At 44.7% G+C, this 27,721-nt stretch overlaps 1 protein-coding gene across 1 annotated transcript in view; it reads left to right on the top strand.

Annotated features, from left to right (window-relative positions):
- Positions 1-27,721, top strand: part of LOC126162246 (succinate--CoA ligase [ADP-forming] subunit beta, mitochondrial) — a 101,184-nt gene that overhangs the window by 59,518 nt on the left and 13,945 nt on the right. Inside the window, exons 7-8 of the mRNA XM_049918623.1 lie at positions 9,154-9,314; positions 25,245-25,364. Coding sequence (XP_049774580.1) covers positions 9,154-9,314; positions 25,245-25,364 — 281 coding nt within the window. The remainder of the gene's footprint in view (positions 1-9,153; positions 9,315-25,244; positions 25,365-27,721) is intronic.

The following is a 27,721-nucleotide window of genomic DNA, read 5'->3' as shown; positions in this document are numbered from 1 at the left end:
TACAGCGTTCAGCCTGACCAGGTTGCCTCCAAACACGTCTCCGACGATTGCCTGGTTGAAGGCATATGTGACACTCATCAGTGAAGAGAACATGATGCCAATCCTGAGCGGTCCATTCGGGATGTTGGTGGGCCCATCTGTACCGCGCTGCATGGTGTCGTGGTTGCAGAGATGGACATCGGGAGTGAAGTTGCACATCATGCAGCTTATTGCGCACATTTTCAGTTGTAACACGACATCCTGTGGCTACACAAAAAGCATTATTCAACGTTGTGGTGGTGTTGTCAGGGTTCTTCTGAGCCATAAGCGTTAGGTAGCGTTCATCCACTGCAGTAGTAGCCCTTTGGCAGCCTGAGCGAGGCATATTCGAACATCATCACTTTGATTCACTCGGAGACGCATGGACACTTCTCTTGTTGAGAGGTCTTCCTGCCACAAAGTAACAATGCGGACGCTATCGAACTGCAGTATTGACCATCTAGGCATGGTTGAAATATAGACAACACGAGCTTTGTACCTCCATCGTGATGGAATGACTGGAACTGATCGGCTGTCAGACCCCGTTTGTCTAATAGGTGCTGCTTATGCATGGTTGTTCACATCTTTAGGCGGGTTTAGTGACGTCTCTGACCAGTCAAAGGGACTGTGTGTGTGATACAACATCCACTGTCATCATCTGTCTTCAGGACTTCTGGGAACCGGGGTGATGTAAAAAAATTTTTTTTTATGTGAGTATTTTGTGTACCATGGGGGATTTGATGCGTATGTGTATTTACTTCGTATAAAACACTGTTACCACCAGTACTTCTTTGAATTAACTAGTTGACACTTGCATAATTAATACAGGAGGAATGGAGACTTTGTCTTAGGATGCTCCAAGACAATTTTGTCTGCTGTTTTAAATATGTTTTCCATTTGTTTTTTGTGAATTTGGATGGTATATATCAGTCTCGCTACAAGCATCTTTTGGTTACCGATTCCTATATCCGTCAAGATGCTCTCCATTTGCTCAGGATTGTTTGTCACTAAGAGGTATAGTATGTTTTCGTCATCATTTACACTTGGTGTGGGCTACTTAACTAATTTCTCAAAATAAACGTGCAGCAGGAATGGCATAAATTTTACATGCCAGCATACAAAAGTTTGGAAGTAGTTATACCACAATTTCCAGTAGTAAGGCAAGTTATTTGGGTCATTGTTGTCGTTCTGTCCTGTTGTTAGATAGTATCATCTTATTTTCAAAACACACGCAAATATTTTCAAGTGTTTCATTCTCAGACGCCCAAATTTAACAAAGGACAAACATTTCATTCGAAAATCTTTTCTTTTGTGTGTTTCCTCAGAGTCCTTCTCCCTTTCCAGATTAGAGACGTTCACATGTTGACTTATTAAGATAGATGCAGTAGCTTTCTATTATTCTGAGATAGAAGCATTTTCAAAGTTTGCTCATTACCAGTTGGTGATTGCAGTAGCTCTTGCCAGATTACATCCACATTAAACCACACGTGCTTAAATTGTAAAAATTAAAATAGTGCAGTGGACATCGGTTCCCCTTGTTCAGTGGCACTTCATAAAATTGTAATGATAGTTGTCATATTGTTTGTCAGCTAGATTCTTCATCTGAGACAGGTAAAACCTCTGCGGATGTACTGTACCTCAAAGCAAACTATTTTCACAACTTCCTGGCTGATCATTGAAGGACTTTACTGCCATCCTCGACCATGTAGTAGTTTCATATCAGAAACCCAAGGTGCTCTCCTTGTCTTGTGTGCCACCCAAAATTGGTCGCTTGCTAAGCAAAAATGTTAACAACAATTATTACTTTATTTTTCAAACAATTACATATTGTTAACAACCATATGTGCCAGATAATCACACATTGTGCAAGGTGCAAATGCTAGACTTCAGAGAGAAAATGATTTACTCTTTGGATCACAACAAATTCTTTCTGATACAGAACTGCAGAAAAGTATATGACAACAGTTTATTATAAGAAAACCTCAGAAAACACTTGATTTCCAATGATTAACGATTTGTATTCCTTCTCATTGCTTTCAGAGTCAGTGACACTGCTAGCCAGGGATGACATGTTGAGGGGCTCTGTAGCTTATCCACTTGCTTTGCGAGTTCAGCCTGCACTGAAGTATGCGAGCTGTGCCAGGATGGTGGGAGCAGAGCCTAGCAGGCTTGCCAGAGTACATTGGGGCCCTGCGATCCGTGCCAGACTGATGCCCTTCATGTTACACAAGCCAACTTGACTGACACCTTTAATGCAGGGCAGGAGGGTTTTCATTACCTCAGTGATGCTGAGGGCTATGGTCGTGATAGTATAGCTGCTGGCATGGTCAACCAGGCCTGACAGGCTTCAGCGGAGGGGTCTGACAAAGAGTATCCAGGGAAGGAGGATCTGTGGTTGGGTCGTCGTCCCCCCCACCCCACCCCCAATCCCACCTCCCATCTGCAGGGAGCTCCGCCAGCAGTGGTTGCGTACAGATATTGCGACCTGGGTTTCTCTGCTGGGGCTGGCCAGTGCCACAAGACGTCTGTTACAGTAAACTCTGGGCATTCTTCAAGTACCATTGTTGGATGTGGCAGTGGAATTATCTGTGTTTTGGAGATGGGGCCTTTTATTTCACAACCTGTACTGCGAAGAAGGTACACTCCTAGGAAAAAAAAAAAAAAAAAGAAAAAGGAGGGGGGGCAGCTTCCTCAACCTTTGAGATGTGCTATGTGCTGATGAGGGGAATGGTTGTTAGAAGTGAAACGGTCTCTAGCAGGCAACCTCTGGGGCACCAGCTGCCCTCCTGTTGTATAAGGCTTGCTCAGGTGCACAGAGCTTTGTCTGGGTTGACATTTGTTTCCATAATGGCTTGTGGGATCCCTATGGAATTACTTAAATTCATGTCTACTCCTGATGGGATGAGTGTACTGTCAGGTAGTACCTATAACCACCCAACAGAGTGAGCTCAGTTGGCCAGTCTGCCTGAGAAGTAGTCTCAGAATTATAGTACTTCCTTCATAATTAAGAGGGCAGATGGTAACTTTGGGAAGGTTTTACCTTTTTATATTCACAAGGCATTAGAGCTTATTGCTGGGTCCTTAAAAAGATTTAAATGACTTCATAGTGCAACGTTTCTAGTTGAACCTCCCTCATCAAATTGTGGATCTAAGCTTCTGGAATGCTAGACCTTAGACGACTACCCTGTTGTGGCTGAGTTGCAGAATACCCTTAACTTCTGTAGAGGCATGTTTACCTGCCCTGATATAATGGGGGTGAAACCTGAGGATTTGCCTGAAGAATGGAAAAGTATGGGTGTCATGGAAGTGTAGAAATGTGGGAGGAGAATCCGTGGCACATTTGAAAAAATTACACCATTAGTTATAATGTTCAACACTCCAGAATTACCTGAACCTATTGTTGCAGCCTGTATCCATCATAAGGTTAGACTGTTTGTTCCCCACAGAATGTGATGCTTCAGGTGTCAGGTTTGGTCGTACCACTATGGTTTGTAATGGGACAGAAAATTATAAGGTGTTGGAAGTCACAAGACACATACCCTGTGATGAAGCTAAAAAAGCTTTGGCAATTTCCAGTGTTCGCTACTTCTTTGTGTTGGCCCTTAAGAAGCCAGTCACTAATTGTGATGTCTTACCACAACCCCAGGCCGCAGATTAAAGCACGAGTATGTACACTAGTCGATGTACCAGTGGGGGGTAAAGCTATACTTGAACCCAAAATCATTTGGAAGCCATCAGCAAAAGTCTTGGAACCTCAGTCACATACCAGTGCACACCATCAGAAGCCCACAAAGCTGCCCTCTTTACCTTTGCAAGCAACTCCTCCCATAAGTTAGGAAAGTGTGACCTGAACATTGTTTGAAATCAAAGAAAGTGGCAGTTAAATCTTTGCTGATGGTGATTTTACTGTCGAGGATATCACCCACCATGGAGGAACCAGCTATATGTGCACCATCTAATATTTCCATTGACCTCTCAGCTAAACCACCGTGAAGGGATTTTGACAAGGACAACCTTCGCTAATCAAGGGCTCCCACAGGGACTTTTTTGTTGTAGTGGAACTTGAATAGGTGCTGATCTAATTGGAAGAATTATGGCTCTTGGCTCAGGAGATATTGTTCTACATCTTTTTACGAGAAACTCGGCGCTTACAGCACTTTGCATAATAGTGATATTGATTGTTTATTTCAGTGTGATCGTAGTGTTAAAAGTTCAACATCCAGTTGATCTAATACTCTGGAAAAGATTGTGTGCATGTTTGGATAACTAATGCAGGCGGGTTTGGTGAACTGCTTGTTCTAGACTTACTATGCAGTGGTAAAAGGGAAAAAGAGGAATGTTAAACTGGCTTTTATATCCCTTAGCAATATTGATCAAGAATGAAGTGTCTTCAATTACAGCTTAAAAGTACTGCATATTTACAGCCGTCACGGGTCTTATTTAAATGTGTTATTCAGCTATGATTAGAGTTTTGAAGGCACACTGAAGGATTTAGGTGTATGGTAAAAGTGTAGACTCCAGACTAATGTTGTGGAAGTTGAAATTGGATAGCAAGAGCCAGATTGACAGGAGTTCTATAAATTCTCTTCTGGCCTCAGCTCTACCATTTGAAACACCTTTTTTTTATACCGAATGCAGTTTTGTTAACATTTTCTGACTTGTTAAACAATATATCCTAGTTATAAGTGTTTAAGTAAATACTACATTCTTCATAAAATTATTACAGGAAATATAAAATGATGTGCAGTGTAAAGTGTGTGTAAAGTGTAAAGTCTGGCTTTTCACATGTGAAAAGCCAGACTCAACAAAGAAGATGAAACATACAGCTGTGAGGCTTTTAAAAAGTCTCTGATAGATAACTGTTTCCCTCCCTTAGCCCCCTACCATGCTGCAATATTCCCCCACTTATGCAAATACGCTCCTGGAAATTGAAATAAGAACACCGTGAATTCATTGTCCCAGGAAGGGGAAACTTTATTGACCCATTCCTGGGGTCAGATACATCACATGATCACACTGACAGAACCACAGGCACATAGACACAGGCAACAGAGCATGCACAATGTCGGCACTAGTACAGTGTATATCCACCTTTCGCAGCAATGCAGGCTGCATTCTCCCATGGAGACGATCGTAGAGATGCTGGATGTAGTCCTGTGGAACGGCTTGCCATGCCATTTCCACCTGGCGCCTCAGTTGGACCAGCGTTCGTGCTGGACGTGCAGACCGCGTGAGACGACGCTTCATCCAGTCCCAAACATGCTCAATGGGGGACAGATCCGGAGATCTTGCTGGCCAGGGTAGTTGACTTACACCTTCTAGAGCACGTTGGGTGGCACGGGATACATGCGGACGTGCATTGTCCTGTTGGAACAGCAAGTTCCCTTGCCGGTCTAGGAATGGTAGAACGATGGGTTCGATGACGGTTTGGATGTACCGTGCACTATTCAGTGTCCCCTCGACGATCACCAGTGGTGTACGGCCAGTGTAGGAGATCGCTCCCCACACCATGATGCCGGGTGTTGGCCCTGTGTACCTCGGTCGTATGCAGTCCTGATTGTGGCGCTCACCTGCACGGCGCCAAACACGCATACGACCATCATTGGCACCAAGGCAGAAGCGACTCTCATTGCTGAAGATGACACGTCTCCATTCGTCCCTCCATTCACGCCTGTCGCGACACCACTGGAGGCGTGCTGCACGATGTTGGGGTGTGAGCGGAAGACGGCCTAACGGTGTGCGGGACCGTAGCCCAGCTTCATGGAGACGGTTGCGAATGGTCCTCGCCGATACCCCAGGAGCAACAGTGTCCCTAATTTGCTGGGAAGTGGCGGTGCGGTCCCCTACGGCACTGCGTAGGATCCTACGGTCTTGGCGTGCATCCATGCGTCGCTGCGGTCCGGTCCCAGGTCGACGGGCACGTGCACCTTCCGCCGACCACTGGCGACAACATCGATGTACTGTGGAGACCTCACGCCCCACGTGTTGAGCAATTCGGCGGTACTTCCACCCGGCCTCCCGCATGCCCACTATACGCCCTCGCTCAAAGTCCGTCAACTGCACATACGGTTCACGTCCACGCTGTCGCGGCATGCTACCAGTGTTAAAGACTGCGATGGAGCTCCGTATGCCACGGCAAACTGGCTGACACTGACGGCGGCGGTGCACAAATGCTGCGCAGCTAGCGCCATTCGATGGCCAACACCGCGGTTCCTGGTGTGTCCGCTGTGCCGTGCGTGTGATCATTGCTTGTACAGCCCTCTCGCAGTGTCCGGAGCAAGTATGGTGGGTCTGACACACCGGTGTCAATGTGTTCTTTTTTCCATTTCCAGGAGTGTATGTTCAGAATCTCTTCAGATGCTTCGGAATGGTTAGGCAGTCTCCATTATTATGAACTGGCGATATCAACACACTGAGAAGATGGCAGTGATAATACTTCTTTAGCTTTTCAAGGACGCCCTGGTCTATCAGCTGAGAGAACAGTCAGTTTGATGGTAAAAATAATGATTTTTTATCTGTGAGGTTGCCACTGGCAGGATGTGAAGACACATTGTCAAGAAGTGGCTGAGCTTTCCTCAGTAAATTGTCTTTCAAATGTTTCTCTACAGCTGATACGAATTCATTTTGGAACCACACATTAAAGATTTCTGAATTTCTGTGTTTTCTTTTGGTGAGTGTAGTGTATGGGAGGCCTAAACTTGTGATTGCCAGTTGCATTGTTGCAAGGCAATATGGTAACTCATTCCTTGCTTTTCTTGTGCCTGTGTGCAGCAGCTCCCCCTCCCCCCCCCCCCCTTTTTTTAAGCAAACATTTTCATAGGGAGCATGTTGTAATTTAAACCACTCTCAATGCAGTTGTGTAACTGTTCACCAGAAATTCTGTTCTCATCAATTAACTTTGAAAGGTAGTGTTCAAACAATAGCACAGACTGTTTGTCAACAAATGAAGCCTCTCCACTATTGATAATCTGGCAAATATTAAATAGTTTTTTCCACCATAAATCACTCCAGTAAATTATTAATTTTCTCTATCCATTTGCCACTGAAATTGCAATACTTTTCCTGCAGTATCAGCCTAGTAATGGGCAAACCTTTTTCTCTTAAAATGTTCGTGATTATATACATATAAAGCTTCAACGACGTGTTTATGCTAACCTTTCAGCATCATCTTCCTTCCTTTCATTCCATTTCCACTAGCTTGGGTGGCACTCCACTTTTCAATTTCTGCTTGGTTTTTCTTCCAGTCTCCTACAGTACTTTTCCTACCCTATTAATCAAGCACAGTATTTTGACTGCTACCACTGTATCCAGATGCACATAGTTTCTGGATCCATAGTCAGAATAGGTATTTTTTTCTTTCTTTTATTATTCATTTTGGACTATTTAATTAAAACACAAAGGATCACACAAGACAACAGTTGAACTATGTACCCACTTTGGATGTCTGGCATTGCAACTGAAGAAAGAAAGAACACAGGGCTGCCAACAGAGCTGCTATCTACATGTGTTCATTGTTGTTTGTGAATGCTGGAAGAGGGCACCTGAGTATCATTTGTTGAAGAATGTTTCTCAGAATTTCAATATTAACAGTTCAGTATGACCTTATAAATGTGACTGCCAGGATGACAAAAGATGCAAAAAACATGCCACACAGCATTGTAGCCAGTGCCATGTTGCTAAAGCTTTGGTAAGGTACGGTACGTACAATAAATGAATTTTCACAGAGAAGTATTATGATCTTAAGGAGGCCAGATAGTTTGGAGTCTAATCTGTATGCAGTACAGTACATACAGAGTAACATTCCATATGAAGTGGAAGAAAATGTTAATGCTTAATTTAGTAAGGACCAATATGATCATCCTGTATATTGCATACATCTTATTGTGTTTGTTATTTCTTGAATTTAGCCACGCATATTACAAAAAGTAGCTCAAAACATGGTCTTCTGGGTTAGCACTTTCTTCTGTTGACCCTTTCAAATAAAGGGCAAAGTTTGGGACAGAGTTGTTGCCATACACAGTATGATAAAATAAGCTATCTAAATAAAAGTAAAATTAAACAGGCTCCAAATAAGTAGGGAGAAAGTCAAAGATGCTGTTTTCCATTACATAACTAAGGTAATTTTGTTTTCAGTCAGTAAAAATAGAAATTTCAGAGCAATAGAAAGAAAGAGCAATAAAAATTAGTTATATACCAAATTAACTAACGAGAAGAAATGTTATTGCAATAAGTAAGGCTTGAAAAAATATGGTGCTGAGGTTGTTTAAGGATGATACAAATCATGATACTCTTTGCTCATGATTATACAGGAGACATGAAATGCCGCTGTTCTGTCAGAGTTGCTTAGATTTTGTTATCAAAGTAGATTCTTGGCATTTCTTTGCGTCAGTTTCCACTTGCTGACAATATAACAAGGTTTATTTTCTTCTTCTTCTTCTTCTTTTTCTTACCCACTTATGGAGTGAGGATAAACTTGGTAGTAAGTTTTATGATAGCTTTCTTCTTATCCTCACAAAATCTCTTTGAAATTGCTGCCTTTTCATATGTGGTTTAGAATATCTCTTGTCAGTTTTCTATTTAGGCTTCCCCGTGCATCTCTGTTTAGTTTGTAGTATTGTAAAGGCTAGACAATTTATTATGTTTTCTTCTGTGATATCTGCATCTTCAAATTACTCTAGGTTCTTTTAACCAGCAGATTTTGATCTTTGAATTAAAGACTATTTTATTTTTATCACTTCATTTTGTAATTTAACATCAAGCATAATATTCAGTCAACTAGCTCTCTGAAGGGACCAGATACTATTCACAACCTTGTTGTCTTGTAAATAAAATTAAATCCACAAAAGTTACCAGTAATAAAGTGTGTAGTTCATTTTGCAAATTACTTGTCAAATTATGTTTCTAGTCACTTTTTGTTACATACTAGCTTGTTTCAAAATGAGTAAAGCGGTATCATATAACTAAAGTACACCTCTGCAAGAAGCTGTGTATTAAAATAATGTAAATTAACATTTCACAGTGAATCAGAGGTAGAAAAATTTGGTGTTGATTTTGTAAGAGCAGTATTGTAAGTTCAAAAACAATTTGATAAATTGTACGATGTAAGACATATATAATTTTAATCTTATTTTACAGGGGATATTGGTTGTTTGGTGAATGGTGCTGGATTAGCTATGGCTACAATGGATATCATTAAACTACATGGTGGTGAACCAGCAAATTTTCTAGATGTTGGAGGGGGGGCAACATCACAGCAAGTCAAGGAAGCATTCAAAATCATCACTGCAGATCCAAAGGTTGGTAGTTATCTTCTGTTTGGATATGAAAGTCCTCTTCAAATGGCAATAACTCTTCTAGACGTAAGAATATCTAATGGAAATTTTTACACAGTTCAAAAAATCTTATGTTCACTGGTCAAACTACATCCATTGACAATTTCAGACACATAGTTAATTTTTTCTTAACTTTTCTTGTTTATACTGATTTATTGTGTAACACAAATTTTGCTACTGAGAGATAAGCTATTCTACATTCTCTAGGTAGCCTCACTTTATAGCAACATTCAGCATGGTGTAAAATAAAAGTCTGCATTCGGGGGGACTATGCTCATCATAGCTGTATAGTTCCATAAGTTAACACAAGCCTCTTGGGTTGTGCATGAAGGTAAGCAGCACAGGAAACTGAAAGTTGTGGCCGATGTAGATATATCAAACATGAGGTTTCTAAGGTTATAAGCAAGTAATGGCTTGTGGCCACTGTTCACTGAGAGGGCACAGCAGCTTCTCGTGATGTCCAAGATATTGGGCACCTCTCTGTCACAGGCACCCATTGATGTTTCTCATCCTATAAAGGCATTCAAGTACTCTCATAACAAACAGTTTCATATTGGTTTCACATAAAGCACCTTGTGAAACTAGATGTGTTCCAAATATGATATCTTACCTTTTTAAAATACTTTCTATATTTGGTTCCCAGCATGTGGTAGGAAAGAAGCTGATCTTCTCACATCTTCTTCTTATTTTAGCAAAGGTCCACACTACAAGGCACAATGGATTCATTTCTCATTTTAGCTATTCTGTTTGAATACAAACTTACAGTATTCTAGCTCCTGTGACCTCCCCCTCCCCCGGGGCACGCAACTCTGGCGGGTTCGTGCTTGGCTACCACGGGGCCCCAGCCTTTGCAGCATTTTTTTCACTTCCATGCTGCATGTCTATCCTCTTTTTTCCCCTCCCTTGGGGAACATGCCTAGGATGTTATTGGGAATGTTCGCATTGTCTGTTGCTGATGTAAGAACAGTCCCACCTTTGTTTTTTGCTCTCTTTTTCCTTTCTTTGTGTCCCGTCTCCTCACATTCCTCTGCTTCAGTGTTTGAGGTTCCTCTTTTTCTTCTTTCTCCCTATGCACTCCTGAAGGCTGACCCACGCGTATGATGCATAACAGGTGACTTGGTAATGCTCAATTCCCAGCTCCAGGTCGACAGGTAGGATTCACACATACCCCCTGGTACAGGCCAGGCCTAGGGAGGGGTGATTGCTTGAGCTGTAACCTTCCCAAATTGCCGATAGGTCCCTCCGTCAGGTGTTCGGGAGGTGTGAACAATCACCTAAGGTGGATGTGCCTCCTTGTGAAGGGAGCCCCCAGTTGGAAGGATCGTGCCATCAGAGACGCTTGCAATCGTGTGGGATTTTCTCGCAATGAGTCACTCATTTTCTCAATCCATGTCTGTGACCTGTAAATGTAATGAGGCTAATGATTCAAAGACCCTTCCCGCTACACCATGGTTCCTCATGGTCTCATGTACTGAAGACTGGCAGTGCTTTGCCACACTCAATCCATTTATTATTCAAAATGGTATTGATGCAATTGCCGGCCCTGGGAAATCATGCTCTTGTTTATGGAATGGCACTTTTCTTTTGGAGACTGCTTGCTGTCTCACTAATCCATGGCTACCCTATTCGTGTCAAGGCCCATAGAACTTTGAATTCTTCCTGTGGCGTAATTTACACCAGGCTGCTAGATGGTCTAACTGAGGCCAAAATCCAGTCTTACCTCTCTGAACAGGGTGTCATTTCCATCCATCATGTAATGAAAAAGGTAGATTTCTTCTTAGTGCCCACTGACTCTTTTCCTCACCTTTGATAGAGAGGTGCTTCCATCCAAGATCAAAGCAGGCTATGAAATTATCACCGTCCGGCCGTACATTCCGAACCCGATGCGCTGCTACCAGTGTCATTGTTTCAATCACACTAGAACATCTTGTCGGCACCCACCCAAATGTGTATCCCCCCTCAGGGGGGCTCACGGTCCTTTTGTGAGTCCGTGCGTGGTCAGGATGGGGCCCTGAGCTATTGCAGCCTTCCTTCTTTCTCAGGCTGCATTTCCTGTCCCTTCCCCTCCTTTCCTTTCTTTTCCTTTCCTTTCCTTTCCTGTCCTTTCCTTTCCTGTCCTTTCCTTGCTCCTTCCCCTCCACCCTCTCCTCTCTTGGTGTCCTTGTTTATGTTGGCTGTGCAATTTGGTTTTGTTGCATAATCACCTCATCCTTTTAGCATTATCTGGTCCCCCTCTGAGGTTTGACATACTTTACTAAATTTCTATTCCATAGTGTGAGCCATTTGGGGAAGAGCACCTTACGTAGTGTCTCCGGCGTGTGCCCTCCTCTTTCCTTCCATCTTTTCCTTCATGTCGTTGTCTGATGCTAGGGTCCATAGCCAGCACGGCAGCCAGCCCATGTGGTGGGGTCGCTATGTACCCTTTTGGTTGAGCTCCCTGAACACACAGGGATCACACTTCTGATACCTGAGCTGTGACCACCTCATGTAAGGCTAGGAGTGGTTACTTGTCATCCTGGAGCATCGGAACTCTCAGCACTGGCTGCCGTGCCAAATGGCCCTTGCTGTGGCTGGGTGGCATCCGTGAGGAGAGCCCCAGATAGGAGGGGGTGGTATCAGGGCGGACGCTATGCAAATGACTCACACCGGTCCAGAACTGTGGCTGTTCTCCTACAGCCATCTCTTTGAATGAAAAGGATTCTTTTCCTGCTGCTGCTTCTGCCCCTTCGGTGTTCCCTTCCATGGCTACCCCCTTGGGAGGAGGGTCAGGCTCGTTGGCTAGGAGCGAAACCTTTCCCCCGCTATCTGGTTTGCACCAGGACTGATGGGAGATATTTTCACCAATACGAAACCTTTATTTTTTGTGGAACACATTTAGGACAAGTTTGGCGAAGTGGACTCTCTGAGCAAGATGTGGTCGGGTTTGTTGTTGATGGAAAGTGTTTCAGCTGCCCAGTCTGCGGCCCTTCATGGCTGTGACCATCTTAGCACATTTCCTGTGTCCATTACCCCCCACCAGTTTTTGAATATGGTTCAAGGTGTAATTTTTCACAGGGACCTCATCCTTCAAACTGATGAGGAACTAAGGGACAAAGGAACAATCTAGGACGGCGGGGTATTCACTTTGTTCAGCGTGTTCAGAAGGGCCCAGAGGACAATCGCATTGATACTGCTGCCTTTATCGTGGTCTTTGAAGGGGATACCCTCCCTGAGGAGGTCAAGATTATGGTTTATCGATGTGATGCGAAGCCGTACAGCCCACCACCTATGAGATGGTTTAAGTGCCTGCGTTTCGGATATATGTCTTCCCGTTGTTCGCAGACCCCTCTCTGTGGTGACTTTGGACGTCCCCTCCATGAGGGGAGTTCCTGTGTTCCCCGTGTTGTGTGTGTTAATTCTCATGGCAATCATTCTCCACGTTCACCGGATTGCCCGGCTTATAAGAAGGAAAAGATGATACAGGAGTATAAGTCCCTCGATCGTCTAACCTACACTGAGGCTTGTAAGAAGTATGCACATCTTCATCCTGTGTCAATGATGTCTAGCTATGTTTTAGTTACATCTTCACCCCTTCCTCCCGCTTCCTTACCCCAGTCCGGAACCCCTCCCCTCTTCCCTCCCCTGTGGTTCCCACACCCTCCCCTCCAGGTGCCGGGACCCCCCCTTCCCAGCACCTTTCAGGCCAAAGGTCTGCTGCCACAAGGCGACCATGAGAACCCCGGTCTGTGGGCCCCCAGGTCGCCCGCTCTCTTTCCATTCCAGATCTGCAGCTGGCTCCTTTTTGCAGCACAGCCCTCCTCGATCTCAAACAGAAAAGAAGAAGAAACATAAGTCCCAGGACAAGGAGCCTCTGGTGTCACCAGAGGTCGCGTCCCCACCTTTGCAACCTGACTCTGACCTGCTGTTCATGGATGTCGCCCTCTCCTTGTCAGTGACAGATGGTGACCCAGTGGCATGACTGGCTTTAGCTTGTTCACCCCCAATTTGAATCAGTTCTGTGGTTATACAATGGAATTGTAATGGATATTACTGTCACCTTCCAGATTTGACATCCCTTATTTTGTTTTACTCTGCAGCTTGTGTGGTTCTGCAGGAATCACATTTTACTGATGATCACTCACCGACCCTACGTGGGTTCCGTGCTTTCTGTTGAAATCGGATTGGCCCCCTGTGGGCCTCTGGTGGAGTTTGTACATTGGTCCATACAGACGTTGCTAGTACGTGGATTCCTCTTCAAACTACATTGGAAGCGGTTGATGTTAGGGTCCACCTGGACTCTGGGGGTCACAATTTGCAATATTTATCTCCCTCCTGACAGGACTCTTACACCTGCTGCCTTAACTGCCCTTCTTCAGCAACTTCCCCCTCCCTTCCTCCTCCTCGGGGTTTTTAATGCTCAACTTCCCTTGTGGGGCAGTGCAATTCGATCTAGTCGGGTCTTCTCATAGACTAGTTTCTTGCAGACCATGACTTGTCCCTTCTTAATGATGGCTCCCCCACTCATGTCATTGCTGGTCATGGTACCTTTTCTGCCATTGATCTTTTTCTTTCTTCTCCTTCCCTTCATTACACTGGTCGCCACACGACGATCTTTGTGATATTGACCATTTCCCATTGATTCTCTCGCTTCCTGATGGACAGGTTACCTCATTGGTCTTTCCAATGCATTGATTGGCCTCCGTATACTGCACAGGTCGGTTTTTCTCCCTTTTTGTCGGGTTGTATTGATGATGTCCTATGTGGCGTGTCTGATGAGATTGTTCATGCTGCTAGCCTTGCTACCCCGTGCTCATCTGGACCATTTTGCTGCTGGCAAGTCCCGTGGTGGAGTACCGCCATTGCCATTGCCCTCCATGATCGCCGTTGAGCTTTGCAACACCTTAAGAGGCACCCATCCGTTGCCAACTTTATTACCTTTAAACGCCTTCGCGCTAAAGCCCTTTACTTAATCAACTGGAGCAAACAGATGTGTTGGGAATGCTTTGTTTCTACCCTTGGTTATACTGTCCCTATGTCACGGGTATGAGCTACACTTCGTTCTCTCCAAGGTTGCTATCAGGAGTCTACCCTTCTGGGCCTTCACCTCCCGGATGGCCTTTGCAGACTCATTGATTCTTGCAGAAAATCTTGCAACCCATTTTGCAACAGCATCAGCCTCCTATCCGACTGCTTTCCTTCACCAAAAACAGCGGGCCGAAGCTTCCACCTTATGTTTTACCCCTTGTCAGTCAGAATCTTATAAAAAACCTTTTACTGAATGGGAACTTCTTTCCGCACTATCTTCTTCTCATGATACAGCCCCTGGCCCAGACTCCATTCATAACCAACTGCTTCAACATCTCAGTGCTCCACAAGAGCAACATCTTTTCGGGCTGTTTAACTGTATTTGGCTCCATGGTGACTTCCCTTCTCAATGGAGGGATAGCGTTGTGGTTCCTGTCCTTAAGCCTGGTAAGAACCCCCTGTTTGTCGAAGGCTATTGGCCAATAAGTCTGACAAACATTTGCAAATTACTTGAACGAATGGTAGCCTGTTGGCTCAGTTGGGTCCTCGGATCTCGTGATCTATTGTCCCCTTCCCAGTGTGGCTTCCGAGAGGGTCTGTCTCCGATCGATCGCTTACTTCGCTTGGAATCTGCAGTTTGGCAGGCTTTTTCCCAGCGCTGCCATTTGGTTGCAGTATTTTTCGACCTTCGCAAGGCCTAGGACACAGCTTGGTACCATCATATCTTACTTAAACTTAATGAGTGGGGTCTTCGGGGCCCACTCCCAGTTTTTATTCGCCAGTTCTTGTTTCATCGTTTGTTCAGGGTTCAGGTTGGTACGCTTTTTAGTTCCCCATGGACCCAGGAGAATGGAATCCCACAGGGTTCTGTTTTGAGTGTGCTTCTTTTCCTCATTGCTATAAATGGACTTGTGGCCTCCATTGGTCCTTTGGTCAACCCTGCTCTGTATGTGGATGATTTCTGCATTTGGGTTATTCTCTCTTCAATGGCGGTAGCTCCAGGGTGCTATACGACATTCCTCTGTGTGGACCGTCTCACACGGATTTCAGTTCTCTCCTTTCAAATCGTGGGTGGTCCTCTTCTGTTGCTGTACTATGGTCCACCCTGATCCGGAGCTCTGTCTCAATGCATAACATTTACCTGTTGTCCCACAGTTTCGTGTCCTAGGTCTTTTTGACAACAAGCTCACTTGGCTGCCTCATATCAGACTTGTGAGGATAGGATGTTCTCGTAAACTCAATGCCCTTTGCTTCTTTGCCCACACCTCCTGGGGTGTGGATCATTTCACTCTTCTCCGCCTTTATCGGGCTTTAGTGCTGTCTCGCTTGGACTATGGTTGTCAACTTTATGGCTGCTCCTTTTACACTGCACCTCCTGGATCCGGTCCACATTCGTGGTATCTGTTTGGCCACCGGTGCCTCCCCTACTAACCCTGTTGATAGTCTCCTGATTGAGGCTGGGAACCCCCCCACCCCCCTTTCTGTTCGGCGGTCCCAGCTTCTGGTTTCTTATGCAATCGCTGTCCATTCCTCTCCCACTCATCCTTCCTATTCTATCCTGTTCCCAGACCAAGGACGTCGCCCACCTGATTCCCGCCCTCGGGCGGCTGGGCTCCGCCTTGTGTCTCTTCGCGCCTTGTGTCTCTTCGCAGTGATTTTTAGCTTCCTTTCTGGATCTCCACCGAAGTCCGAAAGATTCCGTCCCCCCGATGGTGTTCCGTTGTTTTTTCCGCCGCATTTTATGGCAGTTTTGGGATGCTATTGTGTTTTACACCGAAGGCTCTAAATCTGCTGATCGCGTGGGGTATGCCTTCACATCCTCTGTTGACATGGAAAATCGTCTCCTGCCAACTGCGTGTGGGGTGTTTACTGTGGAATTGGTGGCAATTTCCCAGGCCCTTACCTTTATTAAACAGTCCCAACTCAACCGCGTTTTGTCATGTACGGACTCAGTGAGCGGCCTTCAGGCTCTTGACTGGTGTTTTTCCCGCCATCCCTTGTTCTCGGCCATCCATGACCATCTTGCTGATCTTCGTGCTGCTTGTTCTGTTGACTTCCTTTGGGTCCCTGGCCATGTGGGTGTCCCAGGTAATGAGTGTGCTGATCATTTGGTTGGGGGAGCAGTCACTTACCCCCCACCCCCACCCTCCTTCCCTGTAAACCCTCCTGCGTCGGATTTACGGCTTCTTATCAAATCCTACTTTGCACAGTCAATTTTGGTGGAATGCCCCCTTCTTTTGGCTGTACTTTCTAAGTGCAGAATTCCCTGCACTTTACCTTCAATATTGGCGGATGATTCCCGGATGGTGGAACTGGTTCTCAGTTTCCTCCATGAAAGTGGTTTTTATTTTCAGTTGTAAAGTTTTTGATCTCCATCTGGAGTAGGGGCAGGTTTGGGGTGTCTCATACTGTAAGCTGTGTTTGGAGATTCCTGACTCCCCTCCCTGGCCAAGATCCTCTTGTTCTCCCTTGTACTCTGTTTTTATCACTTTTTAGATTTGATTAGTCTCCTTTCACAATACGCCTTTTTACACTCTAGCGGCTGAACGCTTTTGAATAGCTGGTGGTCTTGCCTGTACTGCATCGGAGGTGGGATATTTCCCACCTTGGGGTTGCCCACTTACTGACGTCCCTCCTTTTGTTTTTACCATTGACAACACGAGTGCACTTTTAGGATTTTTAGCCTTTTACCTTTTATCATTATGACTCTTGTGAGATATACATCTGTCCGTATGGACCACCTTTAAAACAAGGGACTAATGATCTTGCTGTTTGGTCCCTTCAACCCCAATCAGCCAACCAACCAAATGTGTAACCTGTGGTAGGGAAGCACATGAAGGTGATTGTTTACCTCCTTCTCCCCGTTGTATCAACTGCAATGGCGGCCATGCCAGCTCCTTTCGACATTGTCCCATGTATCGAGATGAGCGGGCTGTCGAAGAGATCTGGATAAAGGAAAATGTGCTTTACCCAGTAGCTCTCAAGTTAACGGCTAGTCGCAAACCCTGTGTTCTCCCATCTGGCACCTATAGTTCTGTTCTTGTTTCCCTTCGCTCAATTAAAGGACACTGCCATGCAGACACACGACCTCAAATTAAGTTCTGAGGTTGTGAAATCACCTACTGTCAAGATAGCATCGCCATACCATACCCCTACCTCACCTCACCCCACCCCACCCCGCCCCCGCCCCCTGTCCAGCTATGCAACAGACTGTCAAACTCTCGCCTCAAGGGGCAAAGCCACCAGCTACACTACCGGTGGGCCCGAAGGGACAGGAGTAGTACTCCCATGCAGACTTCCACCATTCTTCCAGCCAAACAACACCAGAGTCTTCCTCTAACCAGAAAGGCTCAAAGTAGTCCACCAAAGGCAAACGGTCGTCTCCTTCGCCAACTCAAAGATCCTCTTCGACAGTGTTGCCACGTGGTACTTTAGCCCATCCGGCCTCTGTATAGCTGATGTGCACCACCCACTGTTTTTGAGCTTTGGACTCCACGGACAGACTGCACAAGCAAGCTGATGCTTCTGTGGACCCAATGGAGCAGGATCCTCCTGCTTCTGTGCCCAGCAGTTGCAACTTTCCACCAGCTGTCACTCAGCAGCTGCTGAGTTAACATCCCTACATCTCTTCTTCATCATGACTGTCCTCTAATGTAATGTTCGTGGCCTTCGGTCCCACAAAGAGGATTTATGGCTGCTTTTAGCATCACAGCATCCCCTTCTACTCTGCCTTCAGGAAATGAAATTGCACCCTCACAACCGCTTTGAGCTTCCACATTACTTATCAATTTTCCCCCCTTCCCCTTCCCCTCCCCCTTTCCCCTGAGGTCGGCATTACATCTCTTGGGGGTGTGATGCTGCTCATGTGAGATGACATTCATAGTCAACCCATCTCCTTGACTACCCATCTTCGAGCTGTTGCAGTTCGCCTTTTCCTTCCCCACCTCACTTTTTTCCTCTGTACCATTTATGTCCCTCTGTCATTCAGTGTCACCAGGGCAGACTTCCTTCAGCTTATTGGGCTGCTATCTCCCCCATTTTTGCTACTCGGTGATGTTAATGCGCATCATTGCCTTTTGGGGTTCTCCCTGTCAGAGAGGAGCCCTCTTGGCTAACCTTAACCAACACTGGAGCACCCACTTTCCTTTCTGACTCCTCGCACACCTATTCCCATTTGGACCTATCCTTCTGCACTGCCCAGCTTTCCCATTGTCTTGAGTGGTCCATTCTTTCTGACACCTACTCAAGCAACCATTTCCCGTGTTTTATCCATTTGCTGACTCCTACCCCATCCACATGAACGCCAAAATGGCAGCTTACTGAGGCTGACTGGCAGCTTTACTCCTCCCTGGTGACCTTCGAAGAACAAGATTTCCCCAGTTGTGATGCCCAGGTGGAATATCTCAAAAACATTATCCTTACTGCTGCAGAGCGTTCCATTCTTTGCACTTGCCTCTTTACCACATCATGTCCCAGTCCCTTGGTGGACTGGGGCATGCCGCAAAGCAATTCGCGCACAGAAACGTGCTCTCCGCGTTTTTAATGTCATCCTGTAGTGGTGGTGAACTGCATTCATTATAAACAGATGTGTGCAGAGTGTCATCACGTTCTTCTTGATAGCAAAAGAGTTAGCTGGATTTCATTCACTGGTCCTTTTAACAGTTACACCCCTTCCTCTGTTGTGTGGGTCAACCTCAGATGGCTCTCTAGCACCAAGATCCATTTCCCAATCTCTGGCCTGACAGTAGCAGATGGTGTCATTGTGGGCCCTATTGCTATCTCCAACACCTTGGGCCACCATTTTACGGAAGTTTCAAGCTCTTCCCACTATCACCCTGCATTCCTCCATTGGAAACGAGCGGAGGAGGCTCGGGTGATACCCTTCTCTTCTCCAAATCGTGAGTGCTACAATGCTGCCATTACTGTGAGTGAGCTAGATCATGCTCTCAGTTCATCCTGATCCTCCACCCCAGGGCCAGACGCCATCCACATTCAGATGTTGCAGCACCTTTCTCTTGCAGGCAAGCACTTTGTGCTTAACACGTACAGCCACGTCTGGGCAGAGGGCACATTTCCCGAGTGCTGGCATAAGCCACAGTCATCCCCATACCTAAGCCCGGTAAGGAAAAAAGCCATCCTTCCAGCTACCGCCCCATCTCGTACCAGCTAAATTTGCAAGGTGATGGAATTTTTCATTCATGTCTTGTTGGTATGGTGGCTTGAGTTTCACAATTTACTGACGAATGCACAATGTGAATTTGGAGCTTGGCATTCAGCAGTTGACCATCTCGTCGTTTTGTCCACCCATGTCGTGAATGGTTTTCTGTGAAAATCCCAGACTGTGGCCATGTTTTTCGATTTGGAGAAGGCCTAAGACACCTGCTGGAGAACTGGTATCCTCCGTACTCTTTACATGTGGGTCTTCTGTGGCCTCCTGTCCTGTTTCCTTCAGGAATTGAGTTTTCAAGGTGCATGTGGGTTTTGCTTTGTTGGACACCTTTATCTAGGAAAACAGTGTGCCTCAGGGTTCTGTCGTGAGTGTCGTCCTCTTTGCTATCACCATTAACCCTACAATGGCCTGTCTCCCACTGGGCATTGCCAGCTCCTGTTTTGTTGACAATGTTGCCATCTATTGCAGTTCTCTCCACGGACCTGTCTCACTGAGCAGCGTCTTCAGCGATGCCTTGTTTGTCTTTACTCGTGGAGCATCGACAATGGCTTTTGTTTTTCCACTGACAAAACTGCCTGTATGAATTTCTGGTGGAGAAAATGGTTTCTCCCACCATCTTGACATCTTGGGCCTGTTGTCCTTCCGGTCATTGAAACTACAAAATTCCTGGGGCTGATGCTCAATGGGAAATACTCTTTGTCCTCCCATGTCTCTTACCTGTCAGTGAGCTGTACACAGTTCCTCAGTATCCTACATGTCCTCAATGGTACTTCCTGGGGTTCCAATTGAACAACACTGCTCCGTTTGTACTGGTCCCTCGTCCATTCAAAACTCTACTATGGGTGCCAGAATTCTGGAATTGTCCCTCAGGCTGTGGCTAATCCTTTCTTTCAGGAGCGCTAGTTCAGCAAGGTTCGCAGGAGAGCTTCTGTAAAGTAGGAGACGAGGTACTGGCAGAAGTAAAGCTGAGTCGTGAGTCGTGCTTGGGTAGCTCAGTCGGTAGAGCACTTGCCCGCGAAAGGTAAAGGTCCCGAGTTCGAGTCTCGGTCCGGCACACAGTTTTAATCTTCCAGGAAGTTTCATATCACCGCACACTCCGCTGCAGAGTGAAAATCTCATTCTGGAATCATCCCTCAGGTTGTGGCCAAGCCATGTCTCCGCAATATCCTTTCTTTCAGGAGTGCTAGTTCTGCAAGGTTTGCAGGAGAGCTTCTGTAAAGTAGGAGACGAGGTACTGGCAGAAGTAAAGCTGTGAGGACGGGGCGTGAGTCTTGCTTGGGTAGCTCAGTCGGTAGAGCACTTGCCCGTGAAAGGGAAAGGTCCCGAGTTCAAGTCTCGGTCTGGCACACAGTTTTAATCTGCCAGGAAGTTTCTCTACTATGGGTGCTTTGTTTATGCGTCTGCACATCCATCCCTCTTACACCATGTCAACACTATCCGCCATCATGGCATTGTTTGGCCACAGACGCCTTTTACACTAGCCTGGTTGAGAGCCTGTATGCTGAAGCCGCTGAAATACCACTGTCCTATTGCCGTGACTTTCTCCTCAGCTGGTATGCATGCCGTTTGTCTGCTGTGCGTGGCCACCTATCCTATGCCACCTCCTTTGATGATTCCTTTGATCATCAGTATGGGGCACGTCCCTGTTCTCTGTTACCTCCTGGAGTCTGCCTTCGGCACTTGATACAGTGGCTTAACTTCACACTACCTGCAACTTTCCCACTCGTCAACTGTCCCGATGGGTGTGAACCCTTCACCACCTTGGCTTCATGAGCCGGCCCATGTTAACCTTGGCCTTCATTCACTTCCTAAGGACACTCCTCCAGCCTAGCTCAATTGCCTTCAGTTTCACGACCTTCGCATGGAACTTTGCAGTGTTGCCTTCTTATACACTGATGGCTCTCGGACAGACCGTGAGATCTGGTGTGCCTTCATCATTGGCACCCATGTCGTTTGCTATCAGCTTCTGGTACAATACTCGGTATTTACAGCCGAGCTCTTCACCTTGTAACAGGCCATGGAGCAGATCCGGCGACACAGCCTTTTCAATTGCGTCCTCTGCTCAGACTCACTCAGCACCCTTCAAAGTCTGTGTGTGCTGTACACCACCTATCCCTTAGTGCAACAGGTCCAGGAAAACTGTCACTTGCTCACTCTTGGTGGAGCCAGTGTGATGCTTCTATGAGTTCCTGGTCATGTCTGTCTGCCAGAAAACAAGACTGCTGACACTACTGTCAAGGCTGCTGTCCTCTTACCTGAGACCACGAGTACCTATATTCCCTCCGATGATCTCTGTGTTGCCGTCTGTCAGGAGATGGTGTCCCTTTGGCATTGTCAATGGTCCTCCCTTCACTGGAATAAGCTCCGGCTTATTAAGCCTCTCCCAGCGGCTTGGATGACCTCCTCTCGGCCTTGCCGCCAGGAGGAGGTCATTTTAATTAGGCTGCATATTGGGCATTTTTAGCCATTGTCACCTTTGATAAGTGGTGCTCCCCCACCACTTTGTACACATTGCACTCAAGGTTTAACTGTCTGCCACTTCATGATGGAATTCCCATTTTCTAACCGTTTACGTTCCCACTTGGGTTTGCTGTCTTTATTTATCGCCGTTTTAGCAAATGACGCGCAAGCCATCGACTGTTTTTTACTTTTTTATCCACCAAAACAATATGGCAAAGGCCATTTAATTTTTAGTTTTGGACCTCCGTTCCTGTTTGGTGTCTTTTTTTTTTTTTTTTTTTTAGCCCTTTTTCCACATGCCTGTTCGTAGCTGTCTTCTATTATGTCGATTGGGACTAATGTAGGGTCGTTTTTAACTCCGCTCTCTCTTCGTGTTCTCTAGTTTTGACTTGGGCGTGTATGACCCCAGTTGTTTTTTGTGGCCTGAAGCAAAACAAAACAAAAACCTAGTTTCCTTGCCAAGCTTTCTGCATATGAGATGGCAATAGCTCTCCTTACAGACATCCTCAGGTCATTGCACATAGATACCATTCTGAATACATTGGTATAATTAATAGTGCAGCATACCTTAAGAGTCACTTATATTTAAAATTAGTGTCATAAAAACAACTGGCTGAGTGAGATGACTAATTGGCTGATAGTGTGCTGTTCAAATAAAATTGTGGAGCAGCCACAGGTCGCATACACTTTCCATTTATGACCAGAGACCCTCATCAGATAAGAATGTATTCAGAACTGTGGCAAATGACAGTGTGTTAAAACAGCATAAAATACAATAAAGATTTAACTTACAATACATTAACCCTCACTCTTAATAGCCATTGCCCTCACATTAAATGTAAATGTGTATGTACAGCTCCAAAGTCACACATCAAATGGAGTAAGCTGGCTGTGTTAAAAGTTACAGTTAAATCAATGGCCAAGTACATTCAAAGATAAACCAGGACGGCAAGAGCATTATTGATGCACACATTGTTTGGAAACTACAGAATTGAGATTGATGCAATACAAAAAAGTTGCGTAATTAAACTGTGGGAAACAACTGCCACTTTTATGCATGTTAATACACATACTGTATGGCTGAAATTCTTAACTAGGTACTAAAATATGTTTAACCCTTGAGCAGGTGCACCTATGTGTGTAAAGTGCGGCAGTGCAAATAATTTTGGTACTGTTCCATTGTTGTTTCACAATTGCGAGCCCATACCTATTCTTCATTATTGCTTTGCTTTAGCTAAAACATTGATAAATTGTGTTGTCATACATCCAAGTGAGCAGCAGTAATATAAAATAAACAGTAACGTAGGTGAGTAAAATTTTATGATCCGTGCAAGAAAATGACCTAGATTACGAGCTAGCACCACAGTCCCATAATGAGGCAGTTGCCTAAGAGGTAATTAGTAATTGAATGATTGGTTGGCTTGGATCTGATGCAACTGCACTGTTCAATGCTTTGACCGGGTCACTGCTGTGGAGTAACACCTGTCTATGGCAACAGAGTGGTGTAATGAAAGTTTATTTTATCGTTGTTTAGTTAAAGTTAAATTGAACTGTGATTTTGCATGTACCTGTTTACCTTGGTAATATATAGACAGCTATTCTTTACATGTTTACGAAGTGTGCCACGTGCCTGCTCCTGTTGTGAAAAATTACTCACCTGCTACTTTTACAGACATTAATTTACATATGTTGTGTTAATAACATATTATTAATCCCATTTGACTTATATTGTTAATACCATTTGACTTAATGTATAATTAATCCACTAATCATAGTTAAATGTGCCAGTCATAGGTAGTGACTTGATTCCTCTTGATTTTATGGCTCATTAGGGTATAATATATAGAAATGTAGGTAGCTACACATATATTTGGTAACGATTGTGCTTAGGTTTTAAATTTGAACATACTGTAAAATGATTTTAAATAACTTACACAATGACTGTTTTGATGGAAGAGTATTATTGCGTACTCATGGCTGTATTAAAACAGAAATTGGATAAAACTGGAATGACTTCAAGTGACAACATTGTATGGTACTGTGTTTGTGGGTCATCTAGTTGCAATGCGTCTGCTGACTTCCATATTATGGGTATAAAAATGCACCAAATTATTCATATTTAAGCAAGAGTGCAAGTACTAAGAACAGTCATAATGGCACTGACAGTATCATAAACATCTTTCTTCCTCATTGGTTTATTAAATAACTGGTTGGGTATTTCAGATGTGTTAATGTTCGTAAAAGTACTGTTTGTTCCCCACCTTTCTATGCTGAAATGGTTGTTTTTCATTGCAACAATCTGTGAGGTAGCTTCCCACCAATATGTGTATTTATTAGGGCTCTTATGCTCATCCAATAAGAAATGATGTCTTCCTGGTTTATCTTTGAATGCACTTGACCATAGAGGTTATGCTAACTGTCACACAGCCAACTTGCTCCATTTTATATTGGATGTTGGTGCTGTACATATGTAACATGTGTCCAGTGGCCATCAAAAGTGTGACTTACTGTGTTGTAAATTGAATCTGTGCTTTTATTTCATTTGATGTTGCTGTAACATTGTTATTTCCCACAGTTCTGATCATTCTTGCACCCAACTATTGAAACTGGCAAGAAATGGAAATTATGTGCTATGTGCTTAAGATTGTTGTTCCCCTACAGGCGATGCCTGTTCTAACCAAACTGTAAAAGAGTATTGTTTATTGGAAGAATAGGTTTCATATCCATACCTAGCAAAGATGTTTTAATGTTATCTTTTGGTTTCATGTGTCTCTCCTGGTAACTCTCTAGTTGGTTTCTTTTATTTAACCCAGTATCTTCCAACTGAGCATGTGTTCCACTTTTAAAGTCTTGATATTGACAAAGTTCAAGTAAACTGCAGGTGTGACAAAAATTTAAATGTTTATTTCATCTCTAGCTTCAAAAACTTTTAGATAGTGCTACTTGAGGTTTCTTTCCTGTACATGGTTTATCGCCTGTCTATTGTGTGGATTTGCAGTTCCTTGAAGTTTCCTATATTTCTCTTTCCCTTGAAATTGCAATGATTTAAATTTATGAAAACTTAAGATCAAACAATTGTAATTTGATTCCTACTTGTCATCATTGAACCAATCATTGTCTCAGCGATTGGTAAGAAGATGCCCCCCCCCCCCCCCCCCCCCTTTCTTTAACTCGAGAAGTATGATAGATCTTTTTACTTTTTATGTATTCTGTTAGTGCAAAATTATGTGAGGTGTGATTGATTAAAATTTTAATTCTAGGTTCATGCCATCTTGGTCAACATCTTCGGTGGAATAATGAGGTGCGATGTCATAGCAGAAGGTATTATAGCTGCTGCTAAAGAGCTTAATCTTCGACTTCCCATCATCTGCAGGCTACAGGTATGGAACAAGTTGATCTACACACACTATTTGTCAAGGTTACACTGAAACAAGAGAGCAAAGAAGGGAAAAAAGAGAGGTTACAAAATGTGAGAGACTAATAGAGATACAAATTAACAAAGAAATGCTAAGAGAAGGGGAGAGAATTGCAACTAACACTCTCTCTCTCTCTCTCTCTCTCTCTCTCTCTCTCTCTCTCTCTCTCCCTCCCTCCCTCCCCCTCTAAGAGAAGGGGAGAGAATTGCAACTAACACTCTCTCTCTCTCTCTCTCTCTCTCTCTCTCTCTCTCTCTCTCTCTCTCTCCCCCTCCCTCCCTCCCTCCCTCCCTCCCTCCCTCCCTCCCCCCCTCTCTCTCTTACTCTGTGTGTGTGTGTGTGTGTGTGTGTGTGTGTGTGGGGGGGGGGGGGGGGTAATTCCTGTCTGAGGAGGCCGTAGTAAAACCTTCAGCATACTAGGCAAGTGATTGTTCATTGCTGCATGTGCATTGCCCATGGGATGGCCAGACTGTGGGAGAGACTTCAGAGGGCAAAGAGGATGGCAGCTATCCAAATGCAAGTACTGTGGATCATTGGTGAACATGACATGGACAGAGGTTTGCATAAAAGAGGCTGAGGAGAAGAAGCTGAAGTGGATGAGAGAGCAAGTATTTGTGTTCTGGAGAAATGAGGGTATGGTATCTTGGCTCTGCTTCCATATCATGAAGATATAATCAGTGAACTTGAACTGAAAAAAGTTGGGCATTTTGTATGGTTAGAATGGTTTCTTGTAGATGGTCCAAAAGCAAGTTGACCTGGATGGGTCATATGAGTGTGTCTATGGCCAAACCATGGGTTTGTGTTGAGTATCTTCACCTCTAAAGCAAAAATAATTGTGCAAAAAGATGTAGCATGTGAGGTGTAAGTTTTTCTATGCAGTAATGTGATGAGGATGGTTGTGAGGCAGTGAAAGAAGTGGTGCTCAAGTCTTTGATATGCAAAGCTAGGCCATGGGCTTGAAGGTATTGGTCAACAAGAACCAAGAGCTTTCTGTGGGAATACAAGAATCAGCTTCAGTGGGGTGTCCAGGATCATTAAGTTTCTATATATAGGGAAGCATTTAGTCGATGGATATGTAGTGTTATAACTGGGGGGGGGGGGGGAGTTCTCGTGTGTGTGTGGGGGGGGGGGGGGCTCAGAAAAAGGATGTGTTGAAAATGTAGAGCTACATTTTCAGACTTGTTTATGGGCTATCTATGGCTCAACACTTCAACTGTATGATGAATTGTTACTTCTACGTCTTCCTCCATTTATATTGCACCACCAACTTTTTGTTGCCTTATTTATTTACCGAAATGGCTTCTTTCTATTGTATCCTGGTGATATCCATTCATCATGTTGCACATCATTTCCCTTATTATACATCTGGATCTTTCCTTAAGTTTTCTTTCCCTTAATATTACTGCTCCCTCTAGCGTTCACCACCTTGTTTTACCTCCAGTATTTCACTACAATGTATATCAATACTTATCTCTCCCCAGTGTAATTTACATTCCACTTTCTCTCCCTGTATTGATATATCATCCGAAATTGATCCCTGCTCCATCTGTCTTATCAGTCTAGAATATTATTCTTCTATCCCTGGTTGAATCCCAGTCCCACATCCTGTTTGTTCCTTAAACACTGTATAACCCATTGAATTTCTCTCCTACTATCCACCCCCAAGACCTGAACCATAATAATTCCTCATCTGTTGATGTCAACATTCCTTTCACAATGAACTTTAAATTGTCAGCATTCCACCCATTCATGTCCCTCAGTAACTTAATACTAGAGAAACAAATCTCCATTCCTCCTCCTCCTCCTCCTCCTCCACCACCACCACCACCACCCCTCTGCATGATATTGCCTATACCCTATTTCCCAAATTGAAACACTTGCCCTCCATCATTTGGAAGAGCACTCCATGCACACCCCACAAAATTTCATCAACTTTCTGACATCCTGCCCCTGCCTTGGAGTACCACTGCCCACCAGTACATATCCTATCCCCAATCACTCCCCTCGTTAAGATCAAGGGCTTCCAGTTCCCTCCTTCCTGACCATTTGCATCCACCACTGTGATGGCTACCCATTTTGACTCCCACAAAGAATTTCAGCTCTTTTTGACAGTCACCTGCCACCCATTCACTGCAGCCCATTTTCCCAAATTATATACACAGGTAATTTGTTTTCAGTCTCTCGTCTCCACCCTGCTACCACCTGAATCCTGACTTACCACTGTTCATGCCAGTTCTCTGTATACCAAATTCTCCGGGTTTGTGGATTTGCCGCTAACAAATATTACCTCTCCCAGTGTCCTGCTGACTCCAGAACCACGT

Source organism: Schistocerca cancellata, chromosome 2 (genome assembly GCF_023864275.1).
Source record: "Schistocerca cancellata isolate TAMUIC-IGC-003103 chromosome 2, iqSchCanc2.1, whole genome shotgun sequence".
NCBI lineage: Eukaryota > Metazoa > Arthropoda > Insecta > Orthoptera > Acrididae > Schistocerca > Schistocerca cancellata.
Note: the sequence above shows the minus strand (reverse complement) of the source record. Positions and strands in the feature narration are given on the sequence as shown.